At 39.0% G+C, this 25,786-nt stretch overlaps 2 protein-coding genes across 3 annotated transcripts; one reads left to right on the forward strand and one right to left on the reverse strand.

Annotated features, from left to right (window-relative positions):
- Positions 1-13,591: 13,591 nt before the first annotated feature.
- On the reverse strand, positions 13,592-16,002 carry LOC133723251 (uncharacterized). Its single transcript, XM_062150069.1, has 4 exons — positions 15,873-16,002; positions 15,223-15,510; positions 14,278-14,930; positions 13,592-13,705 (listed from the first exon to the last, which is right to left on the reverse strand). The coding sequence occupies exons 1-4, from the start codon at positions 16,000-16,002 to the stop codon at positions 13,592-13,594; spliced, it is 1,185 nt and encodes a 394-aa protein (XP_062006053.1).
- Positions 16,003-17,438: 1,436 nt separating this feature from the next.
- LOC133723933 (F-box protein SKIP24) lies at positions 17,439-21,297 on the forward strand. 2 transcript variants are annotated; one of them, XM_062150805.1, is made up of 5 exons: positions 17,439-17,676; positions 17,757-17,930; positions 18,369-18,531; positions 18,850-18,982; positions 20,900-21,297. In XM_062150805.1, exons 1-5 carry the CDS (start codon positions 17,462-17,464, stop codon positions 20,923-20,925), a joined length of 711 nt encoding a protein of 236 aa, XP_062006789.1. In that variant the 5' UTR covers positions 17,439-17,461; the 3' UTR covers positions 20,926-21,297. The 2 variants fall into 2 exon arrangements, with proteins under 2 accessions (XP_062006789.1, XP_062006788.1); XM_062150804.1 differs by lacking the exon at positions 20,900-21,297 and having other exon boundaries at positions 18,850-19,197.
- Positions 21,298-25,786: the final 4,489 nt, after the last annotated feature.

A 25,786-nucleotide genomic window follows, 5' to 3' on the forward strand; every position in this document is an offset into this window, starting at 1 on the left:
TCGAAGGCTGACAAGATATATGAAGTCTATATGGGAGATGTCATCACGATTGATAATTACTCTGCTTTCCGATAACACTCTGGCAAATGTACCCATCCTCACATTGTCACATGCATTGAATAAAGAAAGAGCATGTGAATCCTCAAAGTGCTTAGCTGAAAATTCTCTAGAGAAGCGAACCATGCGAGGTCCTAAGTCATTGGGAAGTGGAGAATTAAAGTGGGTGCCGAAGTACTCTGCTAGCCATACGTATATGTAATGAAAAGGAAAAGCAGCTGAACAATTTCCTGGATCACTGGAAATAGAGATCTCGTTCAAACCCTAATAAATGCTAGCCAGCACCCGTACTGCTAGGCAAATGCTAGGCAAAATTGTAGACCCTGTGACATTTAGTTGGCGACATTGAATACTCCCGGATGAATCAAACAAATGTTGTCTCTGGGTAAAACAAACAGACACAACCAACAAGCAAGAAAGGCAACCAAATAGGTGGGCTCTATATCTTCACCCTCCACACCTAAGTCATTAAATATTGCAAGGTGTGCGGGAGTTCGTTGCTGAATCTCATGGATCGTTCCAGATGGGTTAAACGCATGCGGGGGTGGATCTCTTTTGTTCCTGCTGCTTTTGTTCGGAGGCCTCTTATAGCGCAAAGCTCCTCTATACCAGTATCATATCCACGAGGTTATCTTCACTTTCTGTCCTAGACCTTCCTTGTGGAGTTTGTGGTAGGCGAGAAACAAGTAGCGGCAGCTCTGACTCCATTTGCTTGTTACAGAAAGCTCTTCGGCATCTGGGACCACCTCATCATAAAATTGTCCTACGATGGGCAAACCCCCAAGTTGGTCCAAATTTCATAGGGAGATGGATATTTCCCCACTAGATGTGTGGAGGGTATTCGTCGTAGGGCACCAATACTCGCAGAAAGCTCGTATGACAGGTGCGACGCGGTCATAGCTGAATAGTGAGGCAAATATCGCTCGATAGAGGCCGACCTCACAAATAAACTTGTCGTTCCTGCTTAAGATATCCTCTACCCGCTCCCAATAGAACTTTGTGTAAGAAAACTCCCCATTTGCTAGAAATGCATTGCTCTACTGCACTGAACCGTTGCATATACGATCGCTGAGAAGTGTGAATGGGGTCTGAGGAGTGTTCTGATCATAATGCGAAGACTTCAGGAACAACACGTTTGAGCTTTGTTTGTCGCTGCGGGATCTCGGTTGCCGAAACATAGCTAGTTGGCGAGGTGCCACATGAGTCCACTAGAGGATGTGAGCTGAAGGGTCATAAGGAGGGATGTTGACTGCTTGAGGCCCAATCAATGATGGTTACACTTACAGAGTAGTATTGTCGCTTTGAGTGTCCTCCGTATCCTCGAGGATGGTGACTGTCCATTTCTCGAAGCACTTGAAGAGTGCCTGACGATGTACGCAAAGCCTAACTACTTTGAGCGATTTCTCTCACGTTCAAGAAGTGGAGGAAATCAAGTATTTAGGACATTTGCATTCTTCTCTTCGTTTGCGACAAATAAGCAAAGCCTAACTGCTTTGAGTGGACTCTCCCATGTACAAAAATAGAGAAATCCAAGCACTTAGGACGTTCACGTTCTTCTCTTTGACATCGACAAACACGCAAAGTCTAACTGCTTTGAGTAGATTTTCCACGATCAAGAAGTGGAAAAATCCAAGTACTTAGGTTGTCTGCGTTCTTCAATTATCAGTAAAAGCCTGAAAAGAAACAAAAGAGAGAATAATGAGTTTACATATTGCTGTGAAGAAAAAAAAAAGATCACATGCAGACGAGAAGTTGGATTGTCAATATGGAAAAAGAGAGCATAAATATGAGGAATTGAGAATGATTGAATAAAAAACAAAAAAAACGGTGAATTATGCTGTTGGGCTGCACGTGCACATATGTCCATATCTAGGGGTGGGTTCGGTTTATATCAGTTTGGTTTGGAGCCCAAACTGAGAACCGAACCGAACTTCAATTTTGCTGTTCGGTTCGGTTTTTCATTTTCAAGAGTTCAAAACCGAAACCTGAATTGACTGTCCAGTCCGGTCCAAGTTCGTTTTTTTTTTTTTTTGAAAATAAAAATTATTTAATAAAACAGTTTTTTCTCTATGCCTATTTGATAATTTAGTTATTTTTCTCTTTTTACTGGCCTTTTAGGCCCTTACTCACCCAATTTTCTACTAACATAAATTACTCCGACAGTTTAACTGTCTCTCTTTTTGTTGGCCTTCTAGACCCTTACTCACCCAATTTTCTACTTATAAAATTACTTTGGAAACTAGGAAGGAATCAAGGCCATTGGAGCATTTTTGATATAATAAAAAAAAAAAAAAAAAAAAAGAGCAAAACATTAACCACCACATATTGAGTATGAAGTGAATGATTAGGCTCGCTGCATGTGGAATGGATGTCTTCAGTGGCCTTCTTGGAGTGAACATGGTTGAATCACCTGTTAAGAAGTTTAGAAGATGTAAAAGGACCAATGGTTTATAATACATGAGCAATGTATGAAAAAGTCAGCATGAAATATAAAAATAGGGTAGAATGAAAAACCACTATAATGTCTCTGTAGAGTGAAGCTCTTCTTTTTGTATTTAAAGAAAATTCAACTGGCAGTCAGTACCTAGAATTTGAATTGGCTTGAGAATTCAATGCCAAAGCACTATCAAGTTCAACTAGGCTACAAATAGATGCAGAGTCATTTGACCTCTCCTGAGACACATCAGATGACATATAAGAGCATGAATTACGCATATAAATTGATACTTTACCATGCTGGTATACATGAAGTTCCAGAATTAAGTAAAGGGACAAAGATTACATAGACAGAGACCTAAAACACTTAATTAAGTATATCCTTAGCCTTAGTCATCAATAAAGTTATCATGATCAGCTAAATGTTAGTTACTTTGATTAATGCCCTCTCCAGTCACCAAAACAACTCAAACCCAACAATATAAACACAAATCTGCTCCCCAGAAGTAGCTGTCAATGCCAAGGTTACATTGATGAAAATCTAAACCCAAAAACAAAAAACCCACATCATAAACATCTCAAAAATCACAATCCCACAACATAATTAACTACGCATATGTTAATCTTTAATGTTCAGAACTCAATGCTGTACATTAGTTAACAAGTGTTTAATCCATATCGTATATCAAACCCATGAAAATTCAAACTAGTAGATAAAAAGAAAGAAACTTACAACAGCAATGGCATCATGAAGAAGTGATAGTCCATTCACCCTTGCCCTGGAGATTAACAGACACAAAAAGTCAGTTTCAAATAACAAAGTCAGAGAATCAAATCATCAAACAAGTAATCTGGGTTATGAGACGAATCATGGTCAAGAATAACAGCGAAATCTATAGACGACAAGCATGATAAGCAAGTATGATACAAACTGTAAGTGGAACTGTGGATGACAAATTATGCTCCATAAGCTAAGGACGACAAGCATGAAACTGTGGATCCAAGATGTTAATCAACATAAATTAACACTCATATGATCTAAAACATCAAAATAACAAAGTAATTCCAAAACATTTCAGATCTGAAACAGAAAATCAATGCAAGCCAAATCTAAGAGGCATACCTTGCTCGAGGTCTACGGCCACCGGAATCGAGAGCTTCAATGCGACGGACATGGACACCACGCCGGTGGAGATCAGCATGATCTTCAGAGAGAGAGTAACCAGTTGTTGCTCAAACTCGACTACATTTTTAGCAGTTGATAGGATCCAGAGTTCGACATTTTCCGGCGAGAACTTTATTTTGAGAGATTGGGGATTTGGGAGGTAAAGAGAGAGTGTGGGATTTTAATGAAATGGGAGCTGATCGATCAAGAGGTAGACTTTGGAGATTGGATATGCGGAGTATGATGAAGAAACTGAACAATAAGGCTGTGCGAAACTATTTATATGGCAGTATTAGGGTTTGGTTTCTGACTTATAAGAAAAACGACGTCGTTTTGACAGGAACGGTTTGGTTCGGTTCAACTCGATTTTTTGACACCCTAAAATCGAAAACTGAACCGGTTCGTTTTTTTTTATTTTCGGTTTCGATCACCCACCTCTATGTTAGAGGGTGGGACATGGATCATGGATAATTGGATGAAGTCACGGCACGTATACAAAAATAAATAAAAATAATTAAAAGAGGAAGACAAACAGACGTACCTCAGCCTCCCTTGCCGCTACCAATAATTCATGCCAACTCAAGGTTACAGGCCGAGAAGCAGTAAACCAGTGGTAGCGAGCTTCTGTCAGAAAATAGAGTAAAAAATGCAGCAGCTTGTGCCATTGGTTATCTCGATTATTAATGAAGAAGTGTGTGAACACAAATCACCTTGATTGCTTGATGTCTTTCTACAACACCAAGTACAAGACGCAACGAAGGAATGAGTTTAAGAGCTGCAGGCAATCAAGTCTTGCTGGCACTGATGTTGAGGAGGTCAAGTTTGAAAATCGAGTTTGAGGAGGCATCTATTTATATTGGAAGGACTAGGGTTTCTTATGCAAGGAATTTCCTAGTTGTGACTAGGAAAATATGGAGAAAATCAAGGAATCTAGGAAAATATGGAAAATATGGACTAGGGTTTCTTATGCAAGGAATTTCCTAATTTTCCCGCCATATGGCGCCAAATTGCTTGGTATCCAAGACTATTAATTGTGAAAAATTCTGAGTGTACATCTTACTCGGAGAAAAGTAAATGATCTAGTCCATAATTGTTTAGTAAATATACTCCTATATTATGAGTTTCGTCACCTGCTCATTTGGAGTCCTAAATATATTTACTAAATTAAATCAAGATTTTAGGAGAATCTCTACAAAATTATATTAGGATTTCAGGAGAATCTCTACAACTTTGGAGTTCTAGAAGCTGGCTCTGGCGAACGAAGTCATTGGGGATTATTGTTGGACATCATATTCTCATCCACACACCCAAATGGTCTCATGAAAGCTGCCATTAAAAGACTACGATGGTAGCCCAGACATTGGTAATGTGCACCAGTCTCTCTTTTTTCGTTTGGGATTATGCCATATTGCATCCAGCTATTGTAATTCATCTACAACCCGCCGCCACTCATCCTTTCTCTGCATTACAGCTAGTGTCTAGGTACGAGTCTGACATCTCATACTTAAGCATATTTAAGTGCGATTTATGTGCCAATTGAGTCCCCACAGTGCACCAAGATGGGTCCTCACAGACGAATGTGCATATATGTTGGATCTGAAGCTCCAACGATCATCCGCTACTTAAAACCCTTGTCAGGCGATCTCTTTACCGCTTGTCTTGTTGAATTATCACTTTGATAAGATAGTCTTTCCATCATTAGGGGGAGATAAAAAGGTCAAAAGTTCAACAGAAACGACAGGAATTGTCGTGGCCTGTCCCCACTACGTCTCATCTTGATCTCTGCTAAAGTGATAAGATCACACATACCTGCTGCAAATGTGCCTGCAAGGATGGACGTCCCTACGAGAGGACGTGGTGGTGCCCTACATAGAGGTAGGCATGGAGCCAACGCCATAGACAGTGGCACTATGGCATCACAAGCCATGGCCCCAGGTAGGAAGCGTGGGAGGTCCGGGAGTTCAAATGATATTTTGGCACAACCAAATCCTTTGATCATCGAGACTCAAAATCCGTCTCATGAGAATGTTCCGGACTATGATTATCGTTGGGGGATGCCTCAACGTCAGAACCTATTCTTGAGAATATAGAGATCTCTGGAAATTACACTAGTGTACATGAGACATGGGATAGAAACTCCATCATCATTGATGATGTATTCACGCATTTCATTATGCATGAGATTATTGAGTCTGATGATATCGAACCACGCTCCGTTGATGAATAATGAATGCAAACGTAGAGCAAATTGGCCTAAATGGAAAGATACGATCTAGGTTGAATTGGATACTTTAACGAAGATGAAGGTTTTCGGGCCAGTGATGGCCTCACCTCCTAAAATAAAACCTATTGACTAATGGGTCTTCGTTAGAAAGTGTGATGAGAAAAAGAGATTGTAGACTCGCCTCATGGCGCAAGACTTTTCACAACGCCCTGGAATCGACTACGAAGAGAAATATTCTCCCATAATGGATGTCATTATGCTCCACTACCTTGTCAGTTTCCGAATAACTAAACATGCAACTTACAAATGTGGTCGCTACGTATCTTTATGGAGATCTAGATACGGAATATACATGAAGGTTCTTGATGGACTTCATTTACCCAAGTCAAGTGGCTCTAGACCACAGAGCGCGTTTGCAATGAGGTTGAAATGATCACTAAGTGACTACTTGATTGGAAAGGGATATGTCCATAATGAACTATGTCCGCGCGTTTCCATAACAAGTTTCGGATTTGCTATTGTTGCGGTTCATGTTGATGACATGAATTTCATTGAAAGCCCTTAAAGAGTTAAGGGAAACCGCTGAACACTTGGAATATGAGTTTGAGATGAAAGATCTTAGGAGAACACGGTTCTATCTCAGTTCGGAACTTGAACACCGTTTCGATGGTTGCTTAGGCGTTTTGATAATGTCAAGCTTATAAGCACACCCATGATCGTCTATTATCTTGACCCTAAAAAGGATCTGTTGCATCCTATGGATGATGACGAAAACGTGTTAAGAGGTAGAAATGCCCCTACCGCTACCTAAGTGCAGTAGGTGTGGAACCCCCAGGTCTAGAGTTCGAATCCCAACTCCATCCCGTGACCAGCAAATTTGAGGGACCTGGGTTAGTTAAAACATCCAATGGTTCGTGCGTCTGCGGTGCAGTGATTAGTCTGGCTATGCTGGGATACACTGCATGGGTGTGTGTGTTGGTTCTATTGACGTCTTCCACTCAAAAAAAAAAAAGTGCAGTAGGCGTATTATTGTACTTAGCACAATGCACAAGATCAGACATCTCATTTGCTGTGAACTTGTTAGCTAGATATAGCTTAGCGCCAATGCAACGCTATTGGATTGGCATTAAAGATATCTTTCAACACTTGAGAGGTACGATTGATATGGCCGGGCTTGCTCTATCCTACAAAGAGAAGATGAATTCGTACCCATCTTACACTAAAGGCGCTGCCATCAACACCAACCTGCGCACTTTATCCCTTCCCTAAAACATGAATGATGTTTTGGAAGATTTTGCTCATGCTGGGTATCTCTCTGACCCACACAAAGGTCATTCTCAAACTGGTTATGTGTTCACCATGGGAAAGACCGTGATTTCTTAGAGGTCTACAAAACAAACCATTGTCGCTGCATCTTCAAACCATGCAGAGATTATTACTCTTCATAAAGCTATTCGTGAATGTATATGGCTGAGGTTGATGATTATGCATGTTCGAAGCACTTGTGGTTTGAAGTCTACCACAGATGAGCCTACGAGCATTTATGAGGATAATGCTGCTTGCATTGAGCAAATGAAGCAAGGCTACATCAAAGGCGACAACACCAAGCACATATCGCCTAAGTTTTTCAATAATCAGCAACAACAGATTCTCCTCAAGATCAAGGTGAACCAAGTTCGATTTAAGGACAATTTGGCAGACTTATTCAATAAGTCTTTGCCCAAATCCACTTTCGGGAAACATGTGAAGAGCATTGGCTTACGGAAGTTATCCGAACTCCAATGATCGTAGTCATCAGGGGGAGATGCAGACATTAGGGGGAGATGTCTACATGTTCGATCTCGAAACGTAAAGGGTGTGTTGTACTTTTTTTCTCCTTCGACTGAGATTATTTTTGTCCCACAGGGTTTTTGTTACTCGGCAAGGTATTTGACGAGGCAATGAGAGGAGTACCGATGTTTGGGTGACACAAGGGGGAGTGTTTAAGGATACATAGATTATGTGTTTGGCCCAAACTCTAGTAACTTGTTCCAGTTGTAATTGTAGATATCTTCTAAGATATCATAATCATTGTACGATTATCTTTCCTTGTAAGACTCAGATTCTCTGCTTGTAATCCTCTATATAAAGAGGCCCCTATTATCAATGGAATACACAATTCATTCTCCCAATTTAGTCTCTCGTTAAGTTTCTCTACAACACTAAATAGTTTATAATTATTCTCATTTGTAAATCAATTAATAAAATAGTTTAATTCTATTTAATTAAAGACATTTAGATTGTGAATAGTGGATTGACATGTAAATTGTGTCTCATTATAATGCAATTGAGGCAATTATTTATTTTTGATGAATCATTAGCAATTGCTTATTTCGTATGCTTTGGTAACTGCAATGCAGAACCTATCCTAGCTGCTTCCAATTTTGTTGGAGCACATGATGTTATTCTGACAAAAGCCTTGGCCTTACGCGCGTGCAGGCCTTTTTGCAGCGTTGCTTCATGATTTTGCTAATATTCAGGTGGAAGGTGATTCTCAAATACTACTCGATAGTTTTAATGGAAGGATCCAGATTCCTTGGCACGTCACTGAGGTTATTTCATTCCATCATATCAAGAGAGAGGCAAACTTTCTAGCTGATGTCATGGCCAAACTTGGTCATAGCAGACGAGCTCAGAGTTGGAAAAGAGCACTTCCGCTTTCAGCTTCCTCAGATTTTCTTCTAGATAATTTAGGAGTTGGTTGTTGTCATGGGTTGTAATTTTCAGTTCCTTTTCGAAAAAAAAAAAAAAGGGATAATGATAAAAAAAGGTCATTTTGAAGTGTTTTATTATAATTTAAACACCACAAATATTCCCATGATAATTAAGGTCACATGTTCACAACCTACCACTAGAGTTCAACTTAATTACAAAAACTGCCACCGTCAGTTTCTTTCGCAGTTTACTGGAAGTGAAATAACACGGGTTACTGTTTATCTTCTCCACATTATAATTCGGAATTTCAAAGGTCCAAAAACCGCTCAAACCTACTCCGAAATAGAGAATTACTCTCATCTTCACCTCCGGCAGCCACATTCTGAGACACATACATTCTCCGACGACTGTTTTCCTCCACGGTGAAGCAGCGCCGACTCTACAAAAGTACTTCACAGAAAAAGCCCCAAATTTTAGGGTTTTGAAGAATTGCAGACCTTCAATCGTCTACCTCGATCGAGTAATCTTTCAGCCTCGATTCTCAGAAACTTCTCTTACTTAATTGCGATACATTGCGATACTGTATAGTTTTGGAATTATAAGTCAAATATGATATAATTATTTCTGCATTTGATTATGAAACAAAACAATTTGATTCCAAGTTTTGGTTTGACTGAAGATTGAAAGCTTTTTTGAGTGGAGATGATAAATGACTGCCTTTAAATTTTAGTTTGATGCTGTAACATAGCCAGTGACATAGGCTACTGAGTGGGTGTGATTTGATTTTGGTGCGGCTGTGTTTTCATTTTGGTGTGATTTGATACAGAGACATGGACAGTAACATAACCATTTATATGGAGATAATGACCGTTTGTGATGCTGTTTAGGCTATAGGCTTTACTAAAATGGAAATGAGTTCAAATACATACTTTGTAGGATCATATAATGAATCTGGCCATGTAACTGATCATGTAACTGACCATGTAACTTACAATGTATGTAACTGATCATGTAACTGAGCATGTCACTTACAATATATGTAACTGACCAAGTAACTTACTATGTAACTAATCATGTCACTGACGTTGTCATTGACATGGCCTGTGACTTCACTGGCCAGATCACTAGCTGACCAAGTTACTGGTTATGTAACTTGCAAACTCAATGCTAACCTTCTTATTTCAATAGAATTTAAACATCAGAAATGGCAAGACCAAAAAGAAAAGAAAGGGAACCGAGCAATGATGACGAAGACTACAGAGAGGTGGAATCAGAAGATCAAGAAGATGATCGAACGATACAGAGAAAGAAGAATTCGAAGAAGAATTTGAAATCAAAAAGAAAAAGACAGGAAGAAGTAGAAGATTCAGAAACAGAAGAAGAAGAAGAAACATCAGCAAAGAAGATTGCCAAGAAGCATTCAAAAGAAAAAAGCAAAAAACAGAAAGTAAAGAAAGTAGAAGATTCTGAAGAGCAAGCAGAAGTAGAAGAAAAACCTGAAGCTGCGCCAAAGAGGAAGAGACATGTGAAACCAGGACATGTGCAGTACATGTGCACATTAATAAGTTTCTTGAACACAATTAAAGATAACAAGAAGAATCTGAGTCCAGGAACATTAGATTTGCTCAGGCAGACACCATTTGGAAATATTGTAGATACATTCCATGGTGGCTACATAGAGGAGAAGTCAGCCAAGAAATCTGATGATTTCATTACCCTCCTACTGCAGGCATACAACCATGAAAAAGACCTCTTCTTCTTTGGAAAGAAGAAATTCAGGATCTCGACAAGAGATATTTCAAAGATCCTAGGACTGCTAGCAAAAGGTCAGTTGGTCCCAAAAAGTTCTGAGGGTGCATATCAGTCCGAATTTGTCGAGAAGTTTTTTCCAAACACAGCGAGAATTGACAAGAAAGTTGTGGAGAAAGCTCTGCAAAATGCCATCAAAGACAATCCAACAACAGAGGAAGGGATTGAGAAGAAGGACAAAAATGTGGCAAGGTTAATCTTGCTGGACTTGTCAATCAAGTTTTTGTTCCCAAACGCAGGGGGAACAATTTCATGGGACTACGTCAAAGCCTGCAAAAATTTAGATAAGATTGGATCTTATGACTGGGCAAAGGAAGTTGGAAGCTTCTTAAAAAAATCTATAAAGGCTTCGAAAAAGAAGAATTCAAACAGCTCATATGGTAATACGGGGGGCTGCGTTCTAATAATACTGGTAAATTACTGTCATACTGAAATGTCACTGGTCAAGTAACTGTTCAAGTCAAACTGCATGTCACTGACTAAGTTGTTATGACTAATTTTTTTTTTTTTGTGCATGTAGTATTGGTTCTGTCAAAATACTGGAAAAATCAAGCCAATATCTGGAAGGGAGAAGGAAGAGCATGAGATGAGAAAATGGGACATCCAGAGGCTGATACAGAATTGGACAAGCTTTAACAGCTTGAAAAAACTAACTGTAAGTTGTTCTCTGTCAATGAAGTTGTCACTGGCCAAGTAATTATGTTGGTTAAGAGTTACTGATTAACTCACTGTCACACACTGGATGTCAATGGCCAAGTCACACTTCATGTCACTGGCCTTCATAACTGTTGTAAACATGTCATTGGTTATGTCACATAGCATGTCACTGACATATGGAACATGTTTCTTTCAGAAAATCTTTGAAAAGCTGAAGGAGGATCGAGATGAATCAGAATCCGAGGAAGAGGAGAATAGATCAGATGAAGCAAAGATAGCTCCGGAAGGAGAGGAAAAAGAATATGATGATCAAAATTCTGAAAAGGAAAAAGATAACCTAGAAGCTGAGGTGGCTGAACAGGAAACAACTTCAAAAAACAAGTGGGAGAAACAGCTTCAGAAAAAGGAGGAGGACATAAGATGTCTGACTGTGGAGAAAGATAATTTGCAGAAAAAACTGAAGCAAAAGGAACAGGAACTAACGAAATTCGCGGAGGACATGGAGAATCTAGAGGAACGAAATGCTGCACTTGTGACAGAGAATTTGTGCCTTGCATCATCGGTGAAGGAGTTAGATGCAAAATTGAAGAAATTGGAGCAGATGTTGAGCCCAAAGACTCACACCTCAATAGCACAGCTCCCCACCACCTAACTCAACAGAAGAAAAAAATGAATCAAATGCAGCTGCATCTAAGGCTGCTGAAAACACAGAAAAGAAAGATCAATCGACTGTTGAGGAAGGTCAGTCCCAAGAGATCTTGACAGTCGAAGAATCTGCAGCTGCAGCAGCTCAATCTCCACCTCACTGTACAGTGCCAGAAGAAACTCAATCGACACCTCCATCACACAAGGACTCACTGTTCCAGAGCCGCACAATCCGCATGCTCACAGTTGAAGAAATAGAAAGACAACCTGACATGTTTCAGATAGTGAAAACTCCTATAGCTGCGCATGCCTTTCCACTTCGTACGTTGAGCATAGAGAAAGAGTAGAAGACACCAGAAGAGAACAAAAAAGGCAAGTTAACAATGCGCATTACAGAGAAACATTCCGGTGAAACTGTATCATCAATGGGTCTCTACTCATATGTTGTGAGATTAAAGAATAGGAAAAGAACACAGAAGAAGGACAACATTTACTGGTAGGGGGATGTGGAAGCAAAACGACAGAAAAAAACAAAGGAGAAGCAAGAGAGATTGAGAGCTGCTGAAAAGAAAGAAAAAGAAAAGGAGAAGAAGGCCTCACTGCAACCTGCGGAACGTAAAAAGCTAGAAGAGATGCTAGCACAACAGAATTTGGACAGTTTACCCGAGGACGTTCTGAAAGCGATAAGAGAGATGGATGCTGAAGAAATAGCAGAAATCAATGAAGAGCCAGAAGAGAAACAACTCACTCCTAAGGTTGTAGACTGGGAGAACTGCAAAGTGTACAATTATATGGACCAGGACACCAAGAGAAGTGCTTTAAAAATATAAAAAAATTGGTAAGAAAGAAACTTCTTACTGACCATGTAACTATCACTCACTAACCTGTACTGAACAGAGACATAACCAGTGACTACACTGGCCAGCGAGATCACTGGCAATGTCACTTCATTTTATCTCATAATGTTGGTCTGTTGAAAAATGCAGGTTGAAATGGTCGAGCTGTGGATGAGAGCAGTCAAAGATCAAGCAGACGATATGCTGCGGCAAGGCTGCAGAATGCAATTTGACAAGAATCAAAGCACTCACACAAAATTGAAGATGGTTGAAAGTATTTTGAGCGATGACGAGATAAGAACAATAAGTTGGATAAAGGAAAATTATGAGGGTGGAAGGATCCCTTTGAACCACTCCAGAATCTGCCCCCAACAAGAGGAAGGATCGTAAGTCTATATTCAAAATTTTAAAATGATAACTTTACTGTTACTAAGTTGGTCAAAATCATTAACTTGAAATTTTTATTTGCCAACAAATTAGATTGCGGACCTTTTGTAATGTATTACTTGGACAGAATGGCGAAAGAGGAAAAGATGCCAAAAAAAGTCACCAAAGCTCAGATGCTGAAATTCAAAGCTCAAATATTCAAAAAAGTTGCGGAACATAAGCAGAGCTGGAACTCGGCAAATTAAGAATTTTAGAAATTTGTTTGTTTAGTTCAGAATTTCAGAAATTTGTTGTTTAGTTCAGACTATGACTTGTATAGATCTTTTTATTCAAGATTAATGCATCTTCTGAATTCATAGGACAAGTCACTGACTATGTAAATATGAAGGCCGCATATAATTGAGAATGTCATTGTTAAATTCACTACTGTAAGACTTATGTAATTGCTTAAGTCACTGTAAAAATCAAGTAAGGTTACTGGCCAAGTCATTGGACAAAAAACATTAAAACTCTAAGTCACTAGAGAAGTCACAACCAAAATGATATTTCTATTTCAGTTTGCAACGTGCCGCTGCACCGCAACAACCAAACAAAGTTTTTACAGCTAATTTTTTTATTTTTCATTAACATTTGCAGCGTGCCGCTGCACAGCAATGACCAAATCAACATGTAGTGATCCAACTACAAGTCATTGACCAAGTCACTGCCAAGATAACTAAATACTAATGTCAATGGACAAGTCAATGTAAATCTAAAGAAAATGGTTATGTCACTGTACATGTAACTATTAAAAACCTGTAGACACAAAGAATACTGAAGGATTTATAAAAGAATGAAGCAGATGCACTGTCTCATAGTAAAAAAAAAATCCAATGAGTTAGCACCTTACAAGCACTTCTTATCATTTATTGAAAAAAATGAAAAATCAAAACAAAATTTCAAACTGTATTGGAGTCACTTGCTATGTCACTGTTAAAGGCATGTAGGCAAACTTAAACCTATATCGGAGTTGTACAGCTCTTTCTGTTGTGACCATCACATTTTCCGCATCAACCACACTTGATCACCCTGGTTTTCTCGCTCCTTTTTCTGAACCTCTTCTTTCTAGGCCTTCCCGGTGGTCTTCTAGTCAAAGGCGGCTGCAATATCACCACATCTCTACCAAAATCACGCACTGGCTTCGAAATAGAGGGAAGAGGATTAATTGGGAAAGAATAAGTTTCTCGATATTTCTCCACCTTGTACAGCTCATTGACATACGAATACGGGGAAGAACCATGTTGTTAGATCACTACAAGGGCATGGGAACATGGGAAGCCGTACAACTGCCATTCTCCACACGAACAAAATTGAGTTTCTAAATTTACCATGCTATTGTACTTCTGGCAGTGAACTTCATACACATAGGTATCAGACCTGCTCACTCTCCAATGTCTTCCGACTTCCAAATTCTCCTTCAGCTTCTTTTGAATTGCCGGGCACAACTCAGAAGACCATTCCTGCGCATCCTCCTTCCGAGCAGCAATTGAAGCCATGGACTTCACTCTAATCCCATCATTAATATCAAGAATAGGAAGACTCTTCAAAGGCAACACCCAATTGTTGAAAGACTCAGCCAAGTTATTTGTCATTTCACCAAATCTTTCGCCATTAAAGTAAGCCATACACCAGTTCTCCTTGGGAAGATCCTCCAGAAATTGAGCAACTATGTCATCGCCTTCACTCCTCAAGATTTCCATGTTGAACTCATACATCTCTGGTGTGCGAGAATAAGCACAACACATAAACAAGTAAGGAATCCGATCCTTGAGGTAAGAACCAGCTGGAAATTTGTCAGAAAGGTTAGACATCTGGTGTCTAAAACAAAACCCATGTGGATTATTAGGAAACACTCTAGGGAAAGCACTAACATGCCCAACATGACGATCAGAAATGAACGTCACCCTCCTCATAGGGTGTTTTGCCAACTCTTCAGCCAAAACCTCAAGAAAAAATCTCCAATTACTCTCATTTTCAGAATCTACAATAGAATAAGTAACTGGATACAAACCTGAACAGAAAAAAAAAAAAAAAAAAAAAAAAAAAGATGTAACTGTAAATGTCACTGACCATGTCGCTGACATAACCGCATATTACTTGACAGTAACATAGCCAGGGACATGTCATTCAAATCACAGCACATTTAAGTCACTGTCAATAAACATGTAACTGACCATGTCAATAGCTATGGAACTGACCATGTCACTTACATTACAAAAAACAGAACATGGCAGGAAATAGAGAAACATGAAAAATACAAAACTAGATTCAACCTTGATTTGCGTCCTTTGCCGATGCAGCAATAATCTGCCCCTTGTACTTGTTGGTAATGAATGTAGCATCAATAAAAAGAATAGGTCTACAAGATTGAAAACCCTTCATCCATGCACCATACGTCACAAACATACGCTGAAATCTGTGTGTTTCTCGATGAAACTCAATCACTATCCTAGAGTCGGGGTTTGACTTCATAACACACTCACTGAACCAAAATAGCTGAGCATAAGAATCAGCTTCATCACCATGTAGGGCTGTTTTTGCCAACTCCGTACCATACCAAACTGTACGATAAGCAACATCCAAACCATAATCACTCTTGATCTCATCAGCTATATCAATTGCCTTTTTGTTTGGATTGGCACGAATCTTATCAACCACAATAGACTTCACAACCTTGGATCCCATCATCTTACTCTTCTGCAAACGAATCACACCATGATATGTGTGAACATTAACCAACCTTTTAATCATAAAGAAACCATTAGCCCTGCATAAATGAGCCTTCACAAGCCAATTGCAGCCCTAAGAATGTTTCTTAGAACACTGAGCAATAACACGAACCTTGTCATTTCTAACAAACTCATATGAAAAGCCAATTTCTATCGCATACTTACGCAACTTATCCCTAAACTCAACAACCTACCCTGAAACTTTTGGCCTTCAGAATGAATATAACTCTCCCAACCTTTCGTCATATAACTCTTCGGTGCCTCTGCCCTATAACACCCCAAATAATCATTCTCCTCAAGCATGGTATTAGAATCCTCACACATTGTATTACTCACCACACTTTCACTACTCGAAGGCAAATCAGTCACAAACACTTCAACAAAATCAAAATTGTAACGAACCAAATTCCTAAAAATCATTCTCATATCAACTTCACTCTCTAGAAAACATGAAGTAGAATCCGAAGGAATAATGTACCTCAACATGAACTTGCGTTGAATCAAATCCGGAAAACGAGAGCGTACGGAATCGTATAGGTCAAGAAACGACCAATTCTGCAACAATGGAACTGTCGCTGCTTCACCAGAATAAATAAACTTGACAACATAGCTAGTATCCATAACAACTGCACAAAAATAAAACAAATCACTACCCATGTCACTACTAAGGAAATCAACAGAATCAACACAAACAAGTCACTGCCAAAGTAACTGTTAATGCCTGAAGAGAACAACAATATTAAACGTGTTACTAGCAAAGTCACTGATAATTACTGAATAAAAGAGCAATATTATAAATGAAACTGGCCATGTCACTACTAAGGAATCAACAGAATAACACAAACCGATCACTGCCAAAGTAACTGTTAATGCCTGAACAGAAGAACAACATCATACTCGCAAAATAAATGATAATTCATGAACAAAACAGCAGTATTAAAAATGTAATTGGCCATGTCACTGATAAAAGAATCACAGTATAGAACAAATATAGTACCGCAATAGCACAAAACATCATGAACATAGAAGTTAACACAAACAACAAAAATACACTGCAAAATCCAAAACGAACAAATTTACAGAGAGAAGGTTAACCAATCAAATTAGAGAAAACCAGAGAGACGAAGAAATAGAGAGACTGTAACTAACGACTGAGTCGACGAAGAAGAAGAAGACAGTAACGTGATCAAGACGAAGACCGACGAAGCCAGAGATCGAGAAAAAGAGAAGAGAGCTGCGGAAGCTCAAAACCACTCAAAAGTGAGATTTCAGATCGTCGCAGGGGCACAAAGCGAAATCGGAAGCTGCCGGTGGAGAGGGCGGCGAAGAAAGAAACTCGGAAAGAGATCTCCGATCAAATCGAATCGAAAGCTTTCTGATCAAAAGAGAGAGAAAATTTGAGCTCGCAGATTTTGAAATGGAAGGTTATAAAGGTTTATTACCTTAAGGGCAGAATCGGAATCAAAAAAATTAAAAACTGACATTTTTTAACATGATCTCATTATTCATATGGACTAAATTAATATTAATAACAATTCACAATAGACTTTTTTATCACGTGGGAAACTAGGTGACATTTTTATCATTTCACTCTTTAAAATGACATTTTCCATCATTTCCCTAAAAAAAAAACTATTTTAGAGTTTAGACTCTCCTTTATACGTGTCCTCACACTAGATTTTTTGTTTTTTTATTTTTTATTTTGGGTAAAACTGCATTATAAATAGAGATATACTTATTTTTGTTGTTTAAAAGCGGCGGGGAATTGAGCGGCAGCGGAAGCATGTCAGTTCTCCCAGACGAGCTCTGGAGGCGAGTCTTCGAAATCGGCGGGTTCAGCTACAAAGACCTCTGCTGTGTATCTATCACCTGCAGGCGCTTCCGCCGATTATCCGATGAGGACCATCTCTGGTCGCACCTCCTCTCCTCGGATTTCCCCCTTGTCGCTCCTCATCCCTCTTCTTCCTCAGTCACCTCTAAATCTCTCTATAAACTCAGGTAGGTACAGATTCTATCGTACTTCATGATTTTGATTTCAGCTATGTGAATATTTCTAAACGGTTGCCTCTGATTTTAAGGTTTGAGAGAGATAGGGATAAGAAAATAGCGGCCCATCAACGAGCGCTGTTGCGGAAGGAGAGCCAGATTATTGAACATTTAAGAAAGCTCCGGGACATAGAGAGCCGATTGGCCCAAGAGACCCACAAAATGCGAGCGACTCGTGTTGACCTCTCCAATTTTCACCAGGTCAGGTAATAATCAGAGACTTCATTTTTAAGCTTCATAAAAGTTTCATAGTGGACAATGTCATTTCTGGTTTTTATATCTATGCATAATTAGTTTTGAGAACTATCTTTGGATCCTTCAGCAAAATTAACTATTGATCATCCTATAAAATGGAGTTCCCTTTTATGGCTTATCTATTAGTCCAATAAAATGGAAAGTTGCATAACAACGGTATGTGAGATAAATGGCTAACGGGATGTAGTTCTTTAGCCCTCCGCCCTCAAAAATACTTGTCAAAAATACTTTAGCTAGGAATTCTAAAGTAAAGCAAGTACCATATTTGTATGCAGTTACACAGTTTGTTCTCAATTTTTTTATTTTTTTTTGCTTTCTCTTTTCGCTCTCCCATTTTCTTTTTGATGCTTTGTCTGCTTATGTTTTTATCACCTAATTGGTTGTTTCAGGCAAGCTTCACTAGCATTGAATGTCTGGCAGCCAGAGATAATCAGGGGCCGACAAAAACAAATAGTGGAGCAATGTGTTGTACCGACTGAGTCTCGGCTCCATGCCCTTGAAATGGAGCTTAGGCTCTGCAAACAGCAGATTTCAGGGTTAGAAAAGGCGTATGTAAGTTTCCTAATCTTGCTTTGCATTGTCAAGAAGGTCTAGAAGGCCGACATGCAGTTTCTTGTTGTGTTTGGTCTTTATTTGTTTTGTTTTCATATTATTTTGGTACTTGGTTATGAATTGTTCTTTCACTAGTTGAAGGAAATTTCATCCGGCACCCACCAAGAGTGTTTAAAATCTTTGAAGAATGTGGTCTTGTACATTTTGAATCATGCTACACTATTTTGTGGCAAGATTAAAAGGCATGTTTTTCATTTTTAATTGACAAAAAAAGAAAGTAAATTTTTTTTTTTCATTTTTATGTGCTTTTGTTATCAGAAAGATGAGAAGCAAAGGCTTGGTTTGGCTGAAGAAGAGTTGCAATCGATGAGATATCACCCTTTACGAGATCATAGGCCACTGAGTTCGGGGGACGCTCAATGTACTAGCAAAAGCAAAAAGTTGAAAAGATGTAAGGGTCAAAGTTTTGCTTGTAGCTGTTTTCAATCTCATTCCTTTCTTTTATTGTCTTCACCTGTAAAGCTTCTTTTCTTTTGTTCTTTTGGCCTTAATTTTGATATTTGATATTTTTTTCTTTTCACATGTAGTTAAGTAGGGACATGCATAATTACAGCACACTCTGATTATGATCTATCTAGTAAAATTCACGACAAGTTCTCAATAGTACCCCTGCTGGTTAGAGTACATTTACCGAGAATTATGTATTATTTGTCACACGTTTTGTTGGCTTTCACGCTTAAGTGTTGAGATCTTTGTTGTTGGTCTCTGTATTATATATATATATATAATATATATAGATCCTATCCGGAGCTTCATCTTATTTAGAGCGGAGCTCCGCTTTGAAATTAAAGTGCGGATTTAGAGTTTAGGGTCACTTTTCCGTCGCATATCCAAATCTCGACCGTTCAGTTTTTAGGTACTAATGTATAGATCATCTGTGCAAATTTTCAGTCAAATTGATGATCGTTAAGGCATTGATAACTGCCTTAAAGCTAGTACGGTTCAGGTTGGACAGATTCAGTTCGTCAATTGGTTTAAGCGAGTTAGATACCTTAAGGATCATCAATTTGGCTGAAAATTTGCACAGTTGATCTATACATTAGTACCTAAAAATTAAACAGTCTAGGTGTGGATATGCGACCGAAAAGTGATCTTAAACTCTAAATCTGCACTTTAATTTCAAAGCGGAGCTCCGCTTTGGATAGGATATATATATATATATACACATATATATACGGAGGTATTCCAAAGAGGACGTCCGCACTTTCGCTAAAGTGCGGACGTCGACGCGGCAGCTCTGCTCGGGGCCCGACGGAGCAGCGGGGCTTGCCGGACGGACCAGTCTGCAATCGGGTGGAGTCGCCGGCGACGAGGTTGCAGTGCTGCCCAGAACCTGCAACCTCGATCTCCTCCGACCTCGATCGCTGCCCATAACGGTCTAGGATGCCTCTGGCCTCCGTCCGGCATGCCCCGAGCCACCGTCGCCTCCTGAAACGCTGCAAAAGCGTGGACGTCCGCACTTTAGCGAAGTGCGGACATCCGCTTCAGAATGGGCCTCTATATATATATATATATATATATATATGTTTGGTTTAAGTTTGTAGCAGTAGTCCTTGGTGTTATGTTTGGTTTCTTTAGTGTCCAATTGGAGAAGTTCATTTGTAGTTTAAGTCTCCATAATATGGTAAATTATCCTCTTGGGGTGAAAGTTACAAAACTGCTAGAACTGTTTTTGTAAGTGGTATATTTAATTAGGGTGCTGATCTAATATTAAAGCATTAGATTGAACTTGGAAGTAGTTAAATCATTTGAGGACTTTAGAGATCTGCTAATGGTCTTGGTGCTTGTATTTTTTTTTTCTTTGCATAATTTACAAATATGGTTTTATCGTAAAGAAGCTCGAGTATGGACTATGGAGTGCTTGATTTAGTATTGTGATAAGGAAATTGGTGTGGTTGATATGAACGTTTTGTTCTTGCAATAGCTTGATTAATGACTAGACTTCCCTTCAACTGAATGGTTGTTTTGAGATCTGCATGAGATACATTATGCAAGGAAGGGAGGGTTGCTTGTACTTTTTGATGTCCAAAAATCCAGCCATGGCAATTTATGTAAGAGAGGATTTCCAATCTTTGAAATGGGTGATTGTGTTTCCAATTCTATCAGCCCAATTGGGTCACTGTTGACTAGTAGAGCTCTCATGCCATGGTTTTTTTCTTATGTCTGCAATTTGATTTGTTCTTTTTTAAGTGCTGTCCCTGGTTTATATATCCAACCTCCCCAGAAAGATCCGAAGCAAAAACAGATACTAACATGAAATGCCTCACTTTCTGCTTGAATACAAATACTAACACATGATATTGTTTAGTTCATGGTCAAGGAAGGAAATCATAGATGGGAAGTTTCTTGCATCAAGAATGGCCCATCAAAGCTTCTTTCATTAATGAATGCATATGGTTAAGCGATTCTTGCTGAGCAAAGGACTGAACTAGTTCACGAGTTGCAGTAATGATCGTAGCAGGAAAATGCTGATAATTGATGTGTATGATTATTTATTCGGAACATATATGGTATACATCTGGTGTTTGTACCAATTTAACCACTTGTTTGTACAATTTCATCATTGAGACGTTTCATTACCTGATATGAATATTCCCTTGTATGTTTAGTTATTCATAGGTAAAAAGAAAAAAAGAAAGAGAAAGAGAGGATGGTTCAATGACATCTTTTGAGTAATAAAATTTCTTTTTAGGTATGGTTAAGCGATTCTTGCTGAGCAAAAGACTGTACTAGTTCACGAGTTGCAGTAATGATCGTAGCAGGAAAATGCTGATAATTGATGTGTATGATTATTTATTCAGAACATATATGGTATACATCTGGTGTTTGTACCATTTTAACCACTTGTTTGTACAATTTCATCATTGAGACGTTTCATTACCTGATATGAATATTCCCTTGTATGTTCTAAGGAGGATTCACTAAAATGTGAAATTTAAGGATTTTTAGGTGCCGTTCGGTAATATTTTCATGCCTATACTTTATTTTAGAAAATGAAAATAAGATGAAAATGTTTTTGATGACTTATTTCTCAAAACATTAAAAATAAAGAAAGACAATATTTTTCATTTCTATTTGGAGAAATTAAAAACAATAATATGACGTTTTCACTTTTTTCTATTCTCAGTTTACAAAAGAGAGTTTCTATTGAGACCTCTGAATTTCTTCACTTGATCTCTATCATCTTTCACTTATCAAGTGACATACTTATTCTCGTTTTTTTTTTTTTTTGAATTGGAATTGATTTCATTTGTAATCAAACCCATGAAAACAGACCAGAGTCTAACTGCACTTACATAAGAACTCCGGAAATATCCAGATACCTATCTAAGCCAAACTAAACTCATTAAAGTCTAAAGGGACGCTCGCATGAAAGCAAGCCTAAGCAAGCAAGAACAACCTCGCTATTCTAAGGAAAAAATCATTCATCTAGTCTAATCTGCCAGCACTCAATTGTGGTACAAATAGCAACTAGAAACATCTTAGAAAAAACTCATAGAGATTACTCCAACTTTATAAGACTTGTAACCAGATGTCTAAGAGCAGAGCGACCTAGAAAAATGATAGCTCCTTCCCCATAAGGTTGGAGCTAGCACCCTCCTCGGCCTCTTTAGGAACCAACAACCTCGGCAACAGGTTGGTCTTGCTCTTCCTGTCGAAATCCTCTGCAACAGACTCAAACAGTCCAAACGTGAGCTTGAGCTCAGGCTCAAGAGCCCAATCCCAAACCTGAGCAGATGGATACAAGCCCATCAGCCCAAGTCGGAGTCCAGGCCCAAGATGCCCAGCCCAACCCCGTGCAGAAACAACCGCAACTCTAATCTCCAGTGGCCAAGGTTCCTCAGCCGCCGTCCGTCCCTCCGGCGGCCGTCCGTACCACCAAAGCATCAACCCGGCAGAAAGACAGACGCGCGAAGAGAAAAATGCCTAACCCGGAGCCTTAATCGACCACCCTCACCGCCATAGTCTTTAGCTGCCGCGATCAGAGCCCGTCAACACCCTCGAAACGCCTCAGCCAAAAGCCGCCGCGAATCGGAGCCGTATCGCCTCAAAAAGCCTTCGAACAAAGCTCCAGAACCCGACGCCGCTGAACAAGAAACTGCTTCCCCTTCTTCTCGCCATCGCCCTGGTCTGAACACTGCACGGTCTCCGCCGCCACACGAAAACCCTAGTTTTCGCCTTCTCGAGGTCACTCCGGAAGGAACGGAGGCCCCGCTTGATAAGTACTATACTTATTCTCGTATTAAATGACTGTTTTAGACAATAACCAAATGATATTTTCTATCAATAATATATTTACCTATTAAATGACTGTTCATATAATTTAACGATTAAAGACATTTATTATCTAGTTTTCTATTTCTATATGAATCTTAAAAAAATATTAGCTAAATTGGAAACCGTTTATGATTCTTATGATTATCATTCCAATTTTATTTGATGGATTGATTTTGTTTGAATATTTTGCATAACCAAATGGTTATGATATTTACTAACTTTTTTTGTCGAGATAATTCTTAATCTAAAGAATGACCAGTTACGATCGTTGAATTACATTTAATAGAAGCGCATATTGTTTTTCCCATCGAGAAGTTCTATTTACACATATCTATCCTCTTAATACATAAATGGTTCTCAAGAATGACCAGTTACGATCGTTGAATTATATTTAATAGAAGTGCATATTGTTATCCCATTGAGAAGTTTTATTTACACATATTTATCCTCTTAATACGCACCCCTAGTCTTTTAATAATTTCTTAATACATTTTTACCCTTTTAACAGACGATGCTAACTCGTTCATGGATCTTCTACTTCCACCAACCCATGAAGCTCCTCCGCTCACCAAACACCAAAGCTCTCTAACTCCGACTACACTACTCTCTAATGACGTTGGGCAAAAGCAAATCTGGGTTGGAGGAAATTAGCCAAGTGGGTTTCTCCATAGATGCTATTCAAGGTCTTGTGGTTGTGATTGAAAAAAAGCTCTAGTCTTTGCACCTGTTCCTTGAGACGAATTTGATGAGGTTTTCTAGCTTATAGTGTTTTGCTTCCTTGACTTTTGATCACATATTTGAATAGAGAATGAATCTATGTTTGAAAACCATTGTTGTTGGGTTTGAGGGAGGACCACCAATTGTTGGTGAATAATGATGCTGATACTTGATACACCTTTAAAAAGCTTTGACCCAATGCGGAAATTTTACTCAAAAACTCTCATTCACCCCACCAACAAATTAGAATTCAAACTCACCCTATTTAAAGGCAAAATATCAATTTTAGGTTCAGCTCAGTTACTTTTTACAAAACTACCATTGTCATTTCTGTAAACACGCGAATTTGAAAACAAATAGAATGCAGACACGTGTAAAAAAAAAAAAAATTTATTAATAATTTAAGTGCGGGTTACAATCTTTGAGTAATCCTCTGATTCTATCTCCGATGGTATGATTGACTCAAGGGCGATTGACGCTTGATCTTGAGTTGTATGGTGGCCACGAGGGTTGACACGTGACGAGTGCTTTGGCTTGAGATTGGTGATGAACCGGCTATTTTGCAGCTTGAGGGTTCTTCACACGCTTGAAGACTTCTGAACTTTGGGAGTGATTTTTCTCTCTGGCTGAAGTCCCTTCTCTTGATTTGAGAGGGGTATCTATAGTGTCGGCGTCTCTCTCAATTTGGAACGCATTGATGACATGCGATTAATTGTATTTCATTAATAGCATAATTGAATCAATCAGCCTTCATTAATTGATTTAATCATGACTATTAAGGAATTTAGCCAATTAATTTGATGACTGATTTTAATTGTATTTCATTAATAGCATAATCAAATCAATCAGCCTTAATTAATCGATTTAATCATGACTATTAAATAATTTAGCCAATTAATTTGATGACTGATTTTCGTCTTGATTATCAATTTAAATAAATTGACATCTAATCAGTAGACGACATTTAATGCTTGATTTTGTTCGGAATCAATTGATTTAATTTGACTGATCCGCTTTAATATCAATTGATTTAGCCGGAACAAATTCATTTATTGCCGTCGGGCCTTTCATGTGTCGCCACGTGTCATTCTCTAAGTCTGCGTGGTTTTGTTTACTCACAAGCCACGTGCACGTTTTGTGGGACCCACATGCCGACTAAGCTTGTTCGGTCATAATTTCAAGTATTGACCGAATTATTTAATGAATTTTATTTTCATTAAATTCTTGTGTCTACAAATCCGGAATGCGTTTAACCCATTTGGCACGATCCATGAGATCCGACAACGAACTCCTGCAGACCTTGCAGTATTTGATGACTTAGGCATGGAGGGTGAAGATATAGAGCCCACCTATTTGGCTGCCTTTCTTGCTTGTTGATTGTGCCTGTTGTTTTACCCAGAGATAACACCGCTTTGATTCATCTGGGAGTATTCAAAGTCGCCAGCAAAATGTAACAGGGTCTAAAATTTTGCCTAGCAGTACCAGTGCTAGCTAGCATTTATCAGGGTTTGAACGAGATCTCTGTTTCCAGTGATCCAGGTAATTGTTCAGCTGCTCTTCCTTTTCATTATATATACGTATGGCTAGCAGAGTACTTCGGCACCCACTTTCAATCTCCACTTCCCAACTACCGGCCTAAGGCCCCGTATGGTTCGCTTCTCCGGAGAATTTTCAACTAAGCATTTTGAGGACTCACAGGCTCTTTCTTTGTTCAATGCATGTGACAATGTGAGGATGGATGCATTTGCCAAGGTATTTTCGGAGAGCAGAGTGATTATCAACCGCGATAACATCTCCCATTTAGACTTCATATATCTCATCAGCCTTCGATCTGGGTATCTTTCTCTAAGGCAGGATAACCGACGAGTTATTTAGTCATACAGTCCACATCGGTTTAGTCGACAATTTGGTTATGTCCAAGACATTCTTGGCAGCCTTAAGAATGACATTCACACTGGCGTATTGGCTCTGACTTATTTGCATTGGGATTCTTGCACCAGAATGAACACCAAGTGCATGGTAACGTTGCCGATCCAAAGTGCTATCATAGAGTACATGGTTACCCGAGACTATGTCGATTGGTGGTCTAAAGTGTACCGTTCTACACCAGTGAAGACAATGAAAGTAGCGCCTACTAATGGACCATTGCACAAGTCTCTGAAAGCAAAAGAAGATAAGAACGTCACCCGTGCGGCACCGC

The sequence above is a fragment of the Rosa rugosa genome, chromosome 7 (genome assembly GCF_958449725.1).
Source record: "Rosa rugosa chromosome 7, drRosRugo1.1, whole genome shotgun sequence".
NCBI lineage: Eukaryota > Viridiplantae > Streptophyta > Magnoliopsida > Rosales > Rosaceae > Rosa > Rosa rugosa.